We start from the raw sequence: 17,327 nt of genomic DNA, 5'->3' as shown, positions 1-17,327 counted from the left end.
TGTAGAATATGTCTTAACTTTCAATGTCAGTCGATTTAATACAGAAGGATTGAAGGCACATCTTTCTGTCAGTGTGTCAGGTTTGACTACATTTTCTTCCATGACACTGGTTGAAAACATTGATCATGTACTGCATGTAAAAGGCAGAGCAAGGTAGCCTGACTGAAATCACTTCCCCTCTTGGTGAGGGACCTCTAAATGGGCTCCTCTGTAGGTTGGGAGTGTAAAGGAATGACATGCCGATACAATCTTTTATTTGTTATCTGATTTTGTAGCTATCAGTGATCCTGCAACTTATAATCATGGAGGTATTGTAGAAACCTGTAGAGTGATGGATTAGCATTCACATTTTGGAAAAAAAAAGTAACCTGAATCTGAAACCTGTAAATATAGCCTTTGGCAGGATTCCTCAAACTTGGAATCATGGACTTTCTTATCACTTCGGTTCTGGCCAAATATCATCTAACATTATGCCTTTAGTAATAAACACTATGTCACAACTTCTGACTTTCTTTTGCACACGAATTTCAAATAAAAAATCTGGTACTATGCTGTTCCTGTGCTGCTGGCAGATGATGGAAGTATTAAATGATGCGACTCTACTGTATTAGCAGCCTTCTGAAGAAGCTGCACCGACGGCTGCTCCAGGATTTTTTTAAATATAAAAATAAATTACTTTCCAACATTATAAACCAGGATAACACAATCCACACCATTTTACAAAAGGCACAGTAGGTATACCGTAAAACAAACACATCCACACAGAACGTGAACTAATAGCATTATCCCTTAATAGCATTATCTAATATCATGCAAAAAAAATTCTTGTAAAATAACGGTAGGCACCTCCAATATATTGAATCAACATATGTATTCTGTGAGAGCATCAAATTAACTTTTTTTTTTTACTGACATTGATTTTCCAATTGCAGTAGGCTATGTCACCGAAAGCGTGAATGTGATTAAAAATGAAAAGGCGGGGATGTGCGGTTTCGATTTTTACATTACATTTCTGCCACATTCGCAACGTGATGTAGGCTATAATTGATCATGTATGTTCATTTTGATTCTAAACGGGCATTGGTGTTAGACATTTAAATTCAGATGCAGTATTACATTGCAACTTTACGTTGTGATTTTACAGATAACATTGCCATTTTACAATAGCCTAACTGAATTATCACTTTTACACTGTCACTCATAGACTTCCGTTTTTTATGCCCTGCCAGCGGACCACCCTATTTTTCATGCAGGATGCTCAGTTAGTTCCCTGCATCTCACTGCACTCAGTTGGAGTACGCAGAGGACAACACTGGCTCGTGCACAATGCCGTCTGAGCTGTAGGTATCGGTCTATTATTGACCGTTTTTGTGGTTAGACTGACATCTACATATGCAAATCAGTCTGTTTTGATTTGGACCCAGTTCGACCCGAGTCATCCTTGTTGAAGCCCAAAGTATTGATTGCCATACTTGCTCGAAATGCAGAACATAGCTTACCTTTTTACCTGGGATGCATAGACAGACTGGACTACCCCAAGGATCGCATCGCTATCTGGTATGAGAATTTAATCTAATACTTGAATATTTGCTTTAAACACATTTACAATGTTTTTAAAACACCAAATACTATTTGAGACGTTCCTATATTGTCCTCAGGTTTAAAAATTAAAGAATTGGGCCTACACGAACATTTAGATGGTGTTACGTTGTTACAGTGTAGTTAAACTTATGCTTTAAATACTTTAAAGGTCATTGCAATGATAATAGTCACATCATATGGATTTTTCAGATCAACCTTTCAGTGAGCTTATTTTCTTGTCAACCTAGAACAGACCAAACAATTCACATGCGACAGTTTGTTTCCCTCAGTTTGGATTCAGACTTTGTCGCAGACTGTGTCCACTGATAAATAGGAAAATGTGTGGTGGATTAATGATGTGCCTCAGAAAGAGACACTGTGAGTGAGAGATCAGAGCATATCTGCACTGCCTGGCTAAAACACCCAGGGAAGTAAGAAAAGCAAACAGTGCTGTGGAGTGGGAAAGCAATGATAGGAGTCACAGCACAGTGCAGGAATGCTGAATGCTGTGGACTACGCAGGCAAAAGAGTGGTGAGAATGAGGTAGTCACCATTTGCTCAACTGGGTACAGTCTTTCATAACGGCAGCAAGCCACATCCACTGATCTGAGAACAGTTAACCTTTACCTGTAACTGGTTCACGTACACCTCAGTTCCTCGACCCACAGCATCCTGCACTGTACAGCCACACGTTAGAGCACCATTTGGCCTAAGGGTACTGCATTGGATTGAAGATATAAGTTACTAAAACATGGTGCTTTTCGCAGGTCGGCCACTGATCACAGTGTGGACAATACAACGGAAATGCTACGGGACTGGCTGGGTGCAGTGGACAGCCTTTACCACTCGGTTGAGTTGAGGACCACAGAGGAGTCACGGTGAGCTTGTGGTGTGTTCACTTCACACCACCTTACCTGTCGGTAACCCCTAAAAGGATACAGTTCAGTTTCAGAAGCTAAATCACTATATTGCCACTTCTATGTCTGTCCCATGCAATGAGCCAGCTGACTTTGTTATGGCCCTACAGTTAATGGTTTAACAAACCATTAACAACCACACATTGTTGACACAGAATTACTTTCCGACCTTAAAATATGTCACCTTAAAACCCCCCCCAAAAAAACAGGTGTATAAATAATCCGTGACTGTGTATGACTTCCTTTGCAGCCCTTTGTTTGGGGAGCAGGGGCCGAAGCACTGGGCTGACTCCAGGTACACCCATGTGTTGCAGCTGAGGCAAGCAGCACTGAGGAGAGCCAGGGCTGTGTGGGCAGACTACATACTGGTGAGAAGCCAGTAGTAAGACCTTCACCAGCTCCCGCTTAGCGATGCTTTATCTACAGGGCTTACACAGTACAGTTTATTCTCATCCTTATTCTCAGTTGAGATTCCTATGTATAGGACATCAGTGACATCAAACAGTCTGAAGATATACAGCCTACTTTCCTCTTTGATTTTGATTCCAGTTCAGTTTCAGTTTCTTTACGGTGACTGCATATGTTCTAATACTTGACACTGTTTTTTTTTTTATTTATCTTTTGATGCAAAGCCCCATGTGTATATTTATCTAAAGGTATACCATATTACATTTACATTTACATTTAGTCATTTAGCAGACGCTTTTGTCCAAAGCAACGTACAAGGGAGAGAACAGTCAAGCTACGAGCAATAGAGTAACAATAAATACTATTTTACATAAGAAATAGAAAAAAGAAATGGAAGTTCACAGTTCCTTTTGTGAAGGGACCATCTGCCTGTGCACATGCCTCTTTTGACAAATGTGACCTTTTGTGTTGTTGCACATGAATCGGAATCACACATTGTCTTGCAGTTTGCAGACAGTGACAATCTGCTGACAAATCCAAAAGTGCTGACACTGCTTATGGCTGAGAATAAGACTCTGGTGGCACCCATGCTGGAGTCCCGTACTCTTTATGCCAATTTCTGGTGTGGCATGACACCCCAGGTACACATCACCTTTGTTCACCTTCATTCTTTTAATACCAAATGCATTTAGTGTTAATGTATACTGTAGTTCACACTTGATGCACTGATTCTTTGACATTATAATGATTTGTTTATAATGTGTATAATGTAGTTATATAGTGTATAATGTTTCACCAGTGTGGCTTCCCTAAACGAGTCTGTCCTGTCTCAGTTGCTTTGGCTCTTTCCCACAGGGTTATTATAAACGCACCCCTGAGTACATACCCATCAGAGACTGGAAGCGTTTGGGATGTCATGCCGTTCCCATGGTGCACTCCACTTTCCTGCTGGACCTGCGTCGAAATGCGAGCAGAGATCTGGCCTTCTACCCAGTCCATCACCTCTACCCCTGGATTCTGGATGATATAATGGTCTTGTCTTTCTCAGCTAAGCAAGCAGGTTGGTACAGGAGGAACGCACCAATTGTTAAGCTTTGTAGAAAAGGTGGCATCCTGTAACATTAATCATGACATGGCATGCAGTCGGTGGAGTACTGAAGCTTAATCCTTAAAAGAGCAGCCCAAAATTCTAATCCAATACGCTGTCCAATGTAAAATTCAGCAAATTGCTCTTCATGGTCCTCTAGCTGTCTGTTCTGTTCTGTCTGTACCAAGGTTATTATAGTTTTGCATTTTTCACTAGTTTTTATTTTTATTTCGTTTTGATTTTTTTTTTCAATTTCAGTCTAGTTTTAATTAGTTTTTAAAGCGGGTTTGCTAGTTTAGTTTAGTTTCTATTTTTTGTAAATGCTTAGTTTCAGTTTAGTTTTTATTAGTTTCAGTATTAGTTTTAGTCTTTACCGTGGAATGCAACAGACCAAGGTAGGGCCAGTCAGGGAAGCTTAATTTTTTTGCTTGCAAAACAAAATGCTCAAAATTAATAGAAGATACAACCTATAATACATAATATGTAATAAAAACTCACCAAACATACCATTTAAAAAAAATTATTCACTTAGGACAGATGAACAGCCATCCACAAAAAAGACAACTATGAAAGATCTGTGTCAGACGTGTGTCAGTCAGAATTTGCGCATGTCCTGTTGAAGCAGACAGGAGACAGCGAGACGGTGAGGCAGCGATGAGCTGTGCCTCATCTCAGATTGCGCAATCCCTCACAAACTGGGTTGAGCGCATGCGTAGAACCTATTTACTCTTGCTGATCTGACGTAAAGCTGCAGTGAAAAAGCACGTAGAGGAGGCAAACAGTACCTCTGCTTCAATGAAGGGAGCATGCGAGAGCCCACCGGTCGGGTTAATGCTTGTTCTGCCGTTACTCTTCTTATATTTGACCTTGACTACGAAAATGAAAGATTCTATAGCTAAGCTAAAACATTCTTATAACTGGACTTTCAATCAAAACGTGAATTGATCAATAATGGGAGAATGCCGTAGCTAAAAGGTATGCTTCAAACGACGGGACAGAAGATAACTCAATCGACTTCTCACACCCAAAGCCAAATTGCTTTGAAAATATTTTGAACCTCAAGAATAGATATGGTTTTGGACGTACAGCGGAGACCCAGGGGGCCTGTGCAACTTCGTAAGAGTTCATATTCACGAGTGCATAATCACACATATTAACACGAGTTCATCACAAGCTAGCAGCTGCCAACTGTATGTAGCTACCTTACATACGGTAGGTAAGGTAGCTACATACAGTTGGCAGCTGCTAGCTTGTGTGTGATGTGTGTTTAAAGAATGCTGATATGAAAAACAACCAGTAGTCAATGTGCAAGCTGCCAATTGAATGGTGATTTAAGCTACTGTATTGGGTTTATATATTTGTAAATCTGACTCTGAAGTGCCTCACCAGTCACGAACCTCACCGCACTTTACTGTTCCAAGTAATCCCAAATAGGACTGTCGCTTTCTCCCGACTTTTGCCGCCATGAAACCAGGCGTGTACTAAAAGGGGTACGGCGGAAGATAGACTATGTATGAAATAAATTGACATCTATGAAATACATTGACAAAGACGAAAACTAAGGACATTTTCTCTATAATTCTATTTTATTTTAGTTAGTTTTGTAAAGACACAATACAGTTTCAGTTAGTTATCGTTTTTTTATAAAGCCTCGTTTTTATTTTTATTTCAGTTAACGAAAAAAAAAATCACACCTCGTTTTCGTTTTTTCGTTAGTTTTCGTTAACTATAATAACCTTGGTCTGTACTGTTCTAAAAAAAAACTACCGGCTCTGTAAATGGGAGCTAAACAAAGTGGCTAGCCAATCAACATGGCTCCAGGAACATGGCTGTTGAGATCAAATATCAACAACCTCTTTGGCAAAATCACAGACTCTACCTTTAAAGAAAGTGCACACTGTTTCCTGTTTCCCCTCTACTGGGAAATCTGAAACATTTCCACCTATTGTGAAAATGATACATCCATGAATGAGCATGATTAATGTGTAAGAGAATTTGTAAAGGATGACTGATTGTAATTACACTCCTGTCTGTAATTCCGCTCTTTTCTCTGTGCTACCATACCCAGGTGTGCAGATGTTTGTGTGTAACAAAGAGCACTACGGGTACCTTCCTGTGCCCCTGAAGCCTGATCAAAACCTGGAGGACGAAGTGGAGAGCTTTTCTTACATAGTCTCTGAGGCTTTGAGTAGGTTTTACAATATCACTCTCAAACACACTGAATGTAAACAGAGAATAATACAGTATGTTTTTTCAAAGTACAAGTAAATATATTGTAATATTGTAATATTTTGTTTATTGTTGTTGCATGAGGTAAAGCAAAAGCCCTTGAAGTGTTGAAGTGTCTCCTTTGATTGAGTAAATCAACTGAAATAACGTAATGTTTGCATACAGTACACTGCCTTTCCACCTCTCTCTCTTTCTCTCTCTCTCTCCCTCCCCTCTCCTTTACAGTCTCTCTATGTACTCTCAGTCCTCTCACAGAGGAGAGAGAAGTTTCACCTTTTTGTGACGTTTCTCCATCTCATTCCTCCGGCAGTGACAGAATTGAACCGTTTTGCCTCATGCCGCCAACTACCTTCCCCCTTCAATGAGTCTTTTCTCCCCACTCACATAACTTACAACTTGCATAATTTACCTGCCAGGAACAGTCTGGCTTGACTCTTATCTTATTTTGCAAGATCTTCTGGATTTAGGCATATTAAGAGCCTGCATCAACTGGGCAGGGTTATAGCAGAAGAGGCCATATTTAGAGCCACCTTAATCTAGGGGCCACAAGTATGGCTGAAGCTGGCATTTTTAGAGCCACCTTAATCTAGGGGCCACAAGTATGGCTGAAGATGGCATATTTAGAGCAATCTTAATCTATGGGCCATAAGTCCGGCTGAAGATGGCATACTAAGAGCCGACAGCAAATGCACCTAAGTATAGCTGAAGGACACGGTTGGACTGGCATTTTGGTCATGGTTGTCATGGGCCTAATTCAACAAATCACTGACAAAGGAAGGTGCCCACTGTGAAATGATCACAAAAGCATCTTTGTTGTTGTTGCTGTTGTTGTTAAGTATTGGTATGATGGCTGTAGTGCACCCTGTTGTGTTATAATATTTAGGCTAGATTGTTGAGTATGTGACAGTGAGAGGTTCGTCGCTGTGGGAAGTCCCCAACCAATAGCACAAGGATTGTTCCTGTGTATAACTAAAATGATCTCTGCCTCTGCACTTCTTTCCATCTCTCAATTAGAAATGACCCAAAATAAGCCAGTCATAAGTTCAGCCATTATGATTCTTGTTAAAGTAACACTACGCAACAATTTGCCATTTTTAAGATATGTTTTTATAGCATATTAGTTTTGGTATCATCTTCAAATTAATTCATTTTGATAGAATGTGGTCATGTGAGGGACCGATAAACACACCTGTGGTTCCCACCAGCCACCCAGGCTAAGCACTATGTAGTATCACCAACTATATTGCCAAAAGACACCAGCTTAGCATGCTAGCAAGCTTTTATCAGTGCCAGTTCTGCTGTTGTTGATGTTTGCAAGGTTTTTGCATGCCTATTATGTAGTGAGCTCACTAGTTTTTGACAAAAACTCCTTACTGCTGCCTTTAACTGAGAGAATGCCATCGTCAGTATGAGTCATTTATATGAATTTGTCAGCAAACACCCTGATAATTGTTATTTCTTTTTCAGTTAAGCATACTTTGGAACCATCACATTTCTTGCATACCCCACTTAAGCAGAAAGACAAAATGATGTTTGATGAGGTAAATATGCATTTTCACTTTTACCAATCTACTTTCGCTTACAATCTTGGATTTGTATACAAATTGATTCTTCATTTGTATTCCTTCCCATCTCGCAACTTGACACGAGGCACAACTACCTCTGGCTGTTTCCCTGTTTGAATCTGCATTGCTACTTCGAAATCTGCCTTCACAAGTCACTAGATTGGATTGGACTGAATAACACTCTGATCATTTTCTGATTTCCTACATGGTTGTCTCCAGATGCAGATTGTAAAGCATATCTAGCTCTGGGAGATTAAATCCAGCCAAATCAATTTAAAATAAGAGGGTAAACAAACTGAACTAGAAGCCCCAAGGCCAGATTACAGGTTACATTTTGATGGATGCCTAGGACTCTGTGAATGCCTTTCTGGTGCAAGGTACGGTGTTTGAGTATAGTGATTGCCTACTATATCTAGAGTTAGCTATGAGTGACGCATCATTTCTGAAAGTCATGTAACTCTTGCTATAACTCTAACCCATCCATTGTTAGATCTACCTCATCAATCTGAGACGCAGACTGGACCGGAGGCAGAGAATGTTGAGCACGCTGGATGTTCTGGGCCTTGAGGCTACACAGACTGATGCAGTGGATGGCAAGTACGACAAAAGAACTCGCATAGAACCGGTCTTGTTTATTTAAAGGTCAATGAACGTGTTTATGATGGCATTGCTGAATATCCGTTCAACATGTTTTTTCAAACAAGAGGTCTGCCTCTCTCTCTTTCTTCCTCTGTTTCTCCTCTCTCACAGAGCTCTGAACACTTCTCAGTTGCTGGAACTGGGCATTGACATGCTCCCCAATTACAAAGACCCATATTCTGAACGTGTCCTGACAAGGGGAGAGATTGGATGTTTCCTCAGTCATTACAACGTCTGGAAACAGGTATGTCGCACCATACACTTACACATTCATAGCGTAGCACAGGATGAGCATTTGGCCACTGTCAATGCACTGTGTTAGTCACCACGTTGCCCCCTAGATGGTGGAGAAAGGACAGCAGCAAGTGCTTCTGCTGGAAGATGATGTGAGATTCGTGACTCGCTTCAAGAGCCGCCTGATCACCATCATGCAGGACGTAAAGGCTACTGGTCTTGACTGGGACCTCATGTGAGATCCAGCTGCTTACACTTCAATTAGGAGACACATTTATCATATTATGGACATTTCTAAACTACCTCGCCATCACTGCTGGTGTCTTTTTTTTAGTTATGTATTAATGCGTCAGTATTTTACCATTTAGTCTTAGATATTCTGTTGTTTTGTTCTTTTGAATTTAGAAAATCTATGGTGATAAATGCAAATTAGTACTAAATCTTTTACTGGGCAAGTTTCAGATTGGGACTCCAGTAGAGCAACAGATGGTGCTTATGCAAATGGGCACTGGGTCATGCCTCTTTCCCCTTTTACCCCACCCCCATTCTCTCTCAGTTACGTGGGTCGGAAACGGTTGCAGTTGAAGGAGCCTGAGCGCTGGGTGGAGGGGGTAAAGAACCTGGTGCACCCAGACTATTCCTACTGGACCCTGGGATACGCCCTCTCTCTGCAAGGAGCCCGGAAGCTTCTCCAGGCAGAGCCATTTGGCAAGATGCTGCCAGTGGATGAGTTTCTGCCCATCATGTTTGATAAGCATCCTAGGTGAGTTGACATGAGGCACTACTTTTTTATTTTGAATTAACCAAGGACTGTGGTCTTGGTCAGCAGAAGTCTTCTGTCCCCGTACAATCCAAATGAATGTGTTTGTGTATATTCATTCATTCGTAGGTGTGTGCGTTTATATTATATTATATAATTTGTGTCTAGAGAGGAGTACATGGCCCACTTTGAGCGCAGAGATCTTAAGGCCTTCTCCGTGGAGCCTCTGTTGCTTTTCCCCACGCATTACACGGGCGAGCCAGGCTACACCAGTGACACAGAGACCTCCACCATCTGGGACAATGAGAACATGAGCACTGACTGGGACCGGGAGAGTTCCCAAAAGAACTACGCCGGCACACACCCTCCTGTCTCAAGCCCACCCAGCAGCAGCAGTCAGCAGGATGAACTGTGACCCAAAAAACAACTCTGACCCATTTTCAAAAATGAAAAAAAAAAGCCCAGATGAAGACCAAAACACATTTCAAGCGAAGGTGGAAAGCAGTCTGAACTACATCTATAATCTCTTAATCCTGCTACTACTGTTGGGATCCACAGCACTGTTTTTACATGCAATTGCAAGTCGTAGCCTACTCACATGGTTGAAGGCCCCACTTAACTGCTGCCTTAGATTAGCTGAAGCAGGTGTGCTCATATGATGAGGTACAGGGGGTTTTCCAATTACATGGTTTAGTGACCTGGGTAAATTAACCCAGAACAAAGCCATAGGGCTCTTCTTTTAGAAGGTTTCCCACTTACTCGGAGTTAACTTCCTCAGGTTTGTCACTAAACCACATCATTGGAATGCCCCCCAGGTCTAAAACGAGAGGTGCTGTGGATCCATAGGGGGCAGGATTGAGAAAGACTGATGGGAGCTAGTCTGATAAATTGCTCAAATCCCTGCATTTTTTTAAGTTTGCCGACAGTTTCACACAAACTGCACTACTCACTGACTACTGAGGAAAATGTAATGTGACAAATTACACTTGACAAATTAAAACGATGACGTCCTGTGAGAACGATAAACAGAGGTCTTGTAATTTGGAGATTAAAATAATGTTCTTTGTGCTGAATAAAATCCTCATGTTCATGTTATAAATTACACTCCTCATCAAAGCACTGTCTCATAGTTTAATTGTAATATGCATCTCTCTGGTGCTACACCCTGTTACTTGACACCTGCCTATTTATGAAGAACCATGGGCTTGGGGTCTGGATCCATCGATGGACTGATGTCAAATTAAGTAACAAGATGCTTGAAAACACATAGCAACATCCATGTAGTCAGTCTAAAATGACAAAAGACTGTGCTGGAAGCCTGACTAAAGCTTAGAAGGCCATTCAAAGGCCATACCTGCTGACAAGGTTTGGTTTGGGGAACTGAGAATAACAAGCTGAATACATTCACCATCCATAGCTAATCCTGGAGGATGTGATTGCTAGAAACAAGAAATAACCTATGACAAAATAACACACAATACAGTTGACATTTTGAATTGAATCTTAATATTTTTATTTATTATTTAAAAAGCACTGGCAGTTTTGTTTGAGGCAAAAAAATCGATTATTAGTACTGTTTGATACCACAACATAAGCTATTAAAAAAAATACTTAAAATCACACAAATAATAGGAGGTAATAAATTAATCCAAAAGAATACAAAGAAACAAAAAATGCTTTTACTTAGGTGCTGCATGACAAACTTTTTAAAATAATTTTGCTTTCATTTTTTAACACCTGAGCAGATTCAGTATTTAGGTCCACAATCCTCTGTTAGAGGATACAAAATAATTGTTTAGTGTAGTTATCGACCTTGACCAAAAAGACCATCACTGTTTCCAAAGGATACTCAAGACTCAGGGGTGAGCACGAGTTCCATAGTGCCAAGTGAAGAGAAGTAAAGCATTCTGGGTAGGCTGGACAACATCAAAGCCCAACAACATTAGTCATCCCAGGTCACAACCTCTGAATTGTGTCCAAACTTTCAGAGAGATCTGCTTAGGCATAGTTGATTATTGCCTCTCTGACTCAAAACTGAACTACTAAGTCAGAGATTGATCACTAGCAGGGGACAGCCTTTTCTGAACTATCCAGTCTACCGCTGCTATCAGGGCACATACCATTCCTATACCATTTACATGGTACTACCTTTCCATGCTGGTGAAAATTCAACCTACTTAAAATCTTTCATCGTCTGTAAATTAAGGTCTACCTTTTGAGGTATTCAGCATTATAAGCCATACCATACACCCCTAGCAGGGCCTAAACTAAGCCTATACTCAATGTTATTAAAGCACTGTACAAAACAAAAACACAAAACAGGAAGGATATGACCATGTGTAGAGCTGTTTGTAAGGCTCTTCTTACTCTGAAAAGAGTCTATTTCATTGTTGGACATACCTTATTCAGTGAAATATGTTGTAGACATTGGTTTAAAACTGAGCATGATCTTGGTCATTGATAATATGTTGTAAACATCATGAAGGTCCTGAATGGATACAATGCTAACAGTCTCTCCCCATACATAAACTGAGAGGTGTTACAAATACAAAACCTCAGGGGGAATGTGACAACAGTGGGGAAAAAGAAATTCAACAAATTAGATGAATGACAAAGGGTGGTTCTTTGATGCACATGTATCCATGACAACCTTTGTAAAAATCATTTTGGGAATAAAAATGCACACATTACAAATTAAATAGGTCTGGTTTGGTTTGTTGCTTGTTTCCACAAAGGGCATTCGCCATTTAATTCTAAATAACTGCCAGCAGTTATCTGAAGCAGTCTGCAGACTGCTGTACATCATTACGCATCGACACGAAGCAACGTGCTTTCAAGTTAAGCAGATACAGTTGTAACTGGAGAAACAGTGATCAAATACAACCTACTGTTGCAGTATCAGGTAAGACCAGAGCACAAGCGGGAAGACTTTTGGCAGACAGTGTGTGTACTGCCCTCTTCAGGCTTCATCAGTCAGCAATGAGATCCTGCTTTGGTGGCCAAACTCATGTAACCCTTTGTAAATGTGTGTTCAAAGAATGTCTTAAAGACAGATTCCTGAAAATATCTGGAGATTTTTTTTTTTAATAATATTATGACCTGACACTACACTTAAAAACCAACCGAACAATAAACTCTAAATTCAACAATCAAGTCCAGATTCCTTTGTCCTTTCTTGCGCTTGTCTAAGCACTTGGACATAGGTGCATTTACAGGATAAGCATTGGTTTATTGTGATAGATCTCAGTCCATTTCCACAGTGTTCATTTGTAGAAGCACGTTTAAACAGTGTAACCTATCACACTAGCAGGCAAATAGCATTTATAAACAAACACTAATAAGAAAAGTGCAATCTTGCATATGTGTATATCTTTAGTTGTGTTGTGCCGTGTGGCTTATACATCTGTAGAAAAATGTTAACCTGTAAACAATGGTGCAAATTAAGTTATGAAATAGTTTAAGGCTTTCTGAGTTTTCCTGATGTGTTTCATTCTCTGAGATAATGTAAGTTTACAGACTGGCCTGTGCAGAAAGTAGATTGTTCTCCCCTTTATCTCTAGCAAATGAAAGAAATGGGGACGTACACACACAGACACACACGCACATATACACAAGCAGCGCTATCCTAACTAAGTGTATACTCTGTCACCCCTAATATAAGGACTATAGCTCATCAACAGATTTTACTCCGTGTAGTATTTCTGATAACATCTCTACTGTTGCAGCTTTAAGTGTGTATATATATGTGGTGATGTATATATTTATATATAATTGCATCACCATTTGACACAGTGCTACACCATGTGCCAACGTGTCAACACTTCATGGTTCTTAGAAACAAAAAGTTCCTCTACACTAGGAAAATTAACCCACCACTCCGAACCATTTTTTTGGTGCTAAAGGTCCAAAGTGTTGACTGGAACTCAAGAAATATTATTATTGAAAATAGAATTAATGTAAATAGCAATCATTTAAGTCAAAAAGTTTTGCAGTGGAAAAAGAGAATACATAGATATACAGCGTTTCCCCATCTCACCTTTAAGCTAAGCTTATTTTAGGCCTCAAGAGGCCCCCCTTTAGTGGACACTATATGTAATGGCCAAATGTGTTTACAGCTTGAGTGGATGTGTGCATCCACTGCTCATAAACATAGCAAAGCTGCGCTCACCATTTGGGGCTGCGACCACCTTGTAAACCAAAGAGGACTCAGGCAGCCCTGCCAATATTGCTAAGCTAACTGTGTAGCTAGCATGCGGAAGTGAGCACCTTTCTTATTCAGGTGTTCCAGTGCAGGAGTACACCAAGCTTCAACTTGGTCAGTAAGCTGGCAGAAAGAACAACAGGGGACAACACTAAGAGTGCAAGACGCATAACTAATGACTATGGAATGTGGGATGTGGAAAAAGGGGGATACATCATTGAATACTACACTGTGGTGACCCTTCAGCTTTGACAGCAGTCACACACCCGGTAAAACACCATCACGGGTTTTACGAGAGCGTCAAGCACAGCCAGGAATTAATATGTCTACCACAAATGCCCTGCATAGAACGTGATTAAAAAAAAAAAAAAAAAGCATTTTGTGTCACTGCCAAATGCTTCATGGTCTGCTGTCATTAAGATTAGACAACTACTGGATGTGCTTCTAAGTGTGTAAGTTCTCACTTATCAGACATGTATAACACAATATCACAAAGACCAAATATATGGGAATGGATAATTGGTAATATACAGAGCACCGTGAGGCTTCCCCAATCCTACAACTAGACTGTACACATGTTGGTTGTGGAAGGGCATAAACCAAGAGAGCACGCACGCACACACACACACACGCACACTTGTTCTCTCTAAACAAAACTTTTTGTATTAGCCCATGGCATGTGTGGGGACTGAAGGAGCACAAACGATCCCTGCAGCTGTGAGTGTTCGGATTCAAAGAAACATCAAAAGTTATGAGGCTCTGTGTTGTATAGCATAAGTGGTTGGTTGCATCGTGGACGAGGACAAGGCCCAGGAAAGCCTAGCAGAGAATGGCAGCCTGAATGAGCTGGTTTGATTGAGGGTGTGTGGCTGCCTCCCCCCCTGCCCCTGTGGGACCCATCCGGGCCAGACCTGAGGGTTTCACTGAAGCTCCGTGGGCCCAGCAGAGGCTCCTTGTGCCGAAGCCTTGCGGACGATCATGGAGGGTTGGAAGCCGGGGTGGCGGCGGGCGTGCTTGTTGAGGTGGTCACTGCGCATGAAGCGCTTGTCGCAGAGCGGGCACAGGAAGCGCTTTTCACCTGTGTGGGTGCGGGTGTGGCGTGCCAGTTCGTCTGACCGAGCAAACTTCTTCTCGCAGTCGGGCCAGGTGCACGGAAATGGTCTCTCACCTGTGAGACAACAAGAGAAAGTACTTAAACTCATCCTAAGTACATCGCTTGCAGATGCAACACCCATTCATCCTCTCTATATCAGTGAACTACACCTACACATGTAGCATTCGTTCCAAGTTAAGTATTTCCTTTCAACAAAACTGTCATTTGTCACTGTCACACTCAAATGTGTCATTTCACTCATCTCTGAAAGTCCAACCTCGATATATATATAAAAAAACATTCACACTGCTTAAAAGACTAAATGGCCCAAACTCCTTTTGACATATCTGACTCTGCAAATATATTAAGCACCCCATCACTGTGACATAGGAGGCCATACTGGTACAGGAATCCTATAGAGGACCGCATGTAGACACAAGTCCTCACCACTAACCCAGCACTACACTGAATTAAGTAAATAACTCAAATCTAAGCACTAGCAAAACTGCTCGAGGCTGTATTGTTTACCATAAAATGTACTTGAAAAGTTGTACAGAAGGTTTCATGGATGTCCCAGGAGGATAGGTTTGTGTGATTAAAAACTCGGATCAAATAACAACCTGTGTAATCTAACCACAACCACGTGTACTGCTCGTACTCCAAATCTCTTCATATGCAAATGAAAGACCCGTCACTGTGAATTTTGGTCCTCCCTCGCGTCTTCCTTTGTTCGTAAACTTCTTTGTTCTAGGGCCCCAGTTGGGAGTTTTCCTCTCTTTTGTTGCCTATGGTACTCTAATAACTAAAGACAAAAAAATCGACCCCTCATCCATCGACTAAATTTATATTTTCCAAGGACTTTTTCCAAGTGTGACGGCTAAATGCAGCACATGGCAATCACCCGGTAGTACCAAAAGTTAAACAAAGTTGCTGTCTGGTCAACATAACTTTAAAGGATACTGTTTGTTCAAGTAATGAGCCACTTTGTTTCTCCGCTAGTGCGCAGCAGTAAAACGTCCCCGTGATATCACATATAGGGTCCCCTGAACGCCATCGTGGCTTGTCACCAGCCTACTTTATGAAAACGTCAACCCTTTCCACATATCACAAAAGAGTGTGTTTCTGGTGCCTTTAGTGGACGCTTACATGTGGTCGTGTTTGATTAGTTTTAAAAGCTTGGAGAAGACAATGAACAGGCCTACTATGTGCATAGGCTCATATATACCATGGGTTTTTACTGTACCTGTGTGGGTTCTGATGTGCGCTTTCAGATGAGAAGATTTGCCATACACCCGATCACAACCGTCGAAAGTACATGGGTGACGCTTGGTGGGCGAGCGCGGTGCACCCCCTAAGATCTGTTGTGAGGTATTGTACTGTCCTGGGACTGGGGTGCCAGAGGGGGTCATGGTTGGGGTAGGAGTGGTTGAGTCGGACAACGTGGTGTAGCCGCTCTCTCCGCACGACGAATTGCTGCTATCCGAATAGGCCGACATTGGCCGGAATTTACCGTGGAGATCCGTTAGAATTTCTGCCACCGACATCATATTTGCCCCCTCCAGTTTCAGGGTCTCTCGTACCTCCATGTCCTCGTTTGACCCGTCTGGCTCCCCGGGAGGAAGGCCCTGAGGAGGGGCCTGGGTAGCTGCAGCCACCGGGGTGGGTCGATGGAGGACAGGGCCACTGGAAATCGACACCAGACATTCGGCAGCAAAATAATCCGAATAAGCAAACACTGACATTGTAAATTTATCAAACAAAAGGCCAGGAGAGGTTCGCCTCGTTTCCTCGATAGCGCTGATCCTTTCAACGATTTCCCCAATGGTTGCCCAGTAACCTTAGCCTTAGCTATCCAACGTCGCCAGCAACAAATACTGACTTGTTTTCAAATATCAAGACCGAAAGATGTTCAGTTAAAAGCTGAAAAATGCAACCGAGACGCTTTGCTCCAATCCCCAACGTGGTGTCCTACATTGCCCCTTGTTTCATTGTGTCTGCGAGTAAGCCGGTGAAACCTACGCACCCCGGGAGAGGGAAACACGCAGTAAGTGACGTCGCACTGCAGGCGTGGAGTGCAGATTGAAGGATGTGGGAGGAGGCTCGGTAACTCAGATGAATTCAGAAGTGACAGACAGAAACTGTTCTTGGTTTATGAGACGTAAATTAATTTGGTACATCATACTATGTAGAATAGCATTTTAATGTCAAAAACAACGTGAAACTGTGTCTTGCACACGCAGCCCACAGCAAGATTGACACTGGGCCATGGTAATCTGCTAACCCAGATTAGGCAATGGATGGGGACATGGGACTATTTTAAACCGAGTTTTAGATACCTGAGTTTTAGATACCTGCCAATTCAAAGCAAAATGCCAATTCATATTTGGTCGTATTTATATATAACAAAGAGAGCAACATCTTTAGTCTGCAAATTGGCTTTTGGTGTTTTTGCTGCCTATCCCTACCTCTTCTCGATAGATAACGCTGAGCTAATATGTCCCTTGATGCAGCGTTTGTTTAGAACAGTGGTCACCAAACTTTTTTGGCCAAAGATCACAAACTCTGCCTTGGTGACAGGCAAGATCTACCTATTGAGGCGTTGAGAGAAAAAGA

General features: G+C 41.6%; 2 protein-coding genes across 2 annotated transcripts; one reads left to right on the top strand and one right to left on the bottom strand.

Moving 5' to 3' along the window:
• The first annotated feature begins 1,833 nt into the window (after positions 1–1,833).
• On the top strand, positions 1,834–11,049 carry LOC105889441 (procollagen galactosyltransferase 2-like). Its single transcript, XM_042703036.1, has 10 exons — positions 1,834–2,459; positions 2,749–3,547; positions 3,762–3,966; positions 6,062–6,181; positions 7,690–7,763; positions 8,278–8,384; positions 8,538–8,670; positions 8,768–8,895; positions 9,217–9,423; positions 9,589–11,049. The coding sequence occupies exons 2-10, from the start codon at positions 3,344–3,346 to the stop codon at positions 9,833–9,835; spliced, it is 1,425 nt and encodes a 474-aa protein (XP_042558970.1). The 5' UTR covers positions 1,834–2,459; positions 2,749–3,343; the 3' UTR covers positions 9,836–11,049.
• zgc:153115 (uncharacterized protein LOC768186 homolog) lies at positions 10,910–16,808 on the bottom strand. Its single transcript, XM_012815278.3, has 2 exons — positions 15,958–16,808; positions 10,910–14,789 (listed from the first exon to the last, which is right to left on the bottom strand). The coding sequence occupies exons 1-2, from the start codon at positions 16,454–16,456 to the stop codon at positions 14,542–14,544; spliced, it is 747 nt and encodes a 248-aa protein (XP_012670732.1). The 5' UTR covers positions 16,457–16,808; the 3' UTR covers positions 10,910–14,541.
• Between the last annotated feature and the right edge of the window lie 519 nt (positions 16,809–17,327).

This window comes from Clupea harengus, chromosome 22, assembly GCF_900700415.2.
Source record: "Clupea harengus chromosome 22, Ch_v2.0.2, whole genome shotgun sequence".
In the NCBI taxonomy this organism is placed as follows: Eukaryota; Metazoa; Chordata; class Actinopteri; order Clupeiformes; family Clupeidae; genus Clupea; species Clupea harengus.
This window is presented reverse-complemented; position numbering and strand designations above follow the sequence as displayed.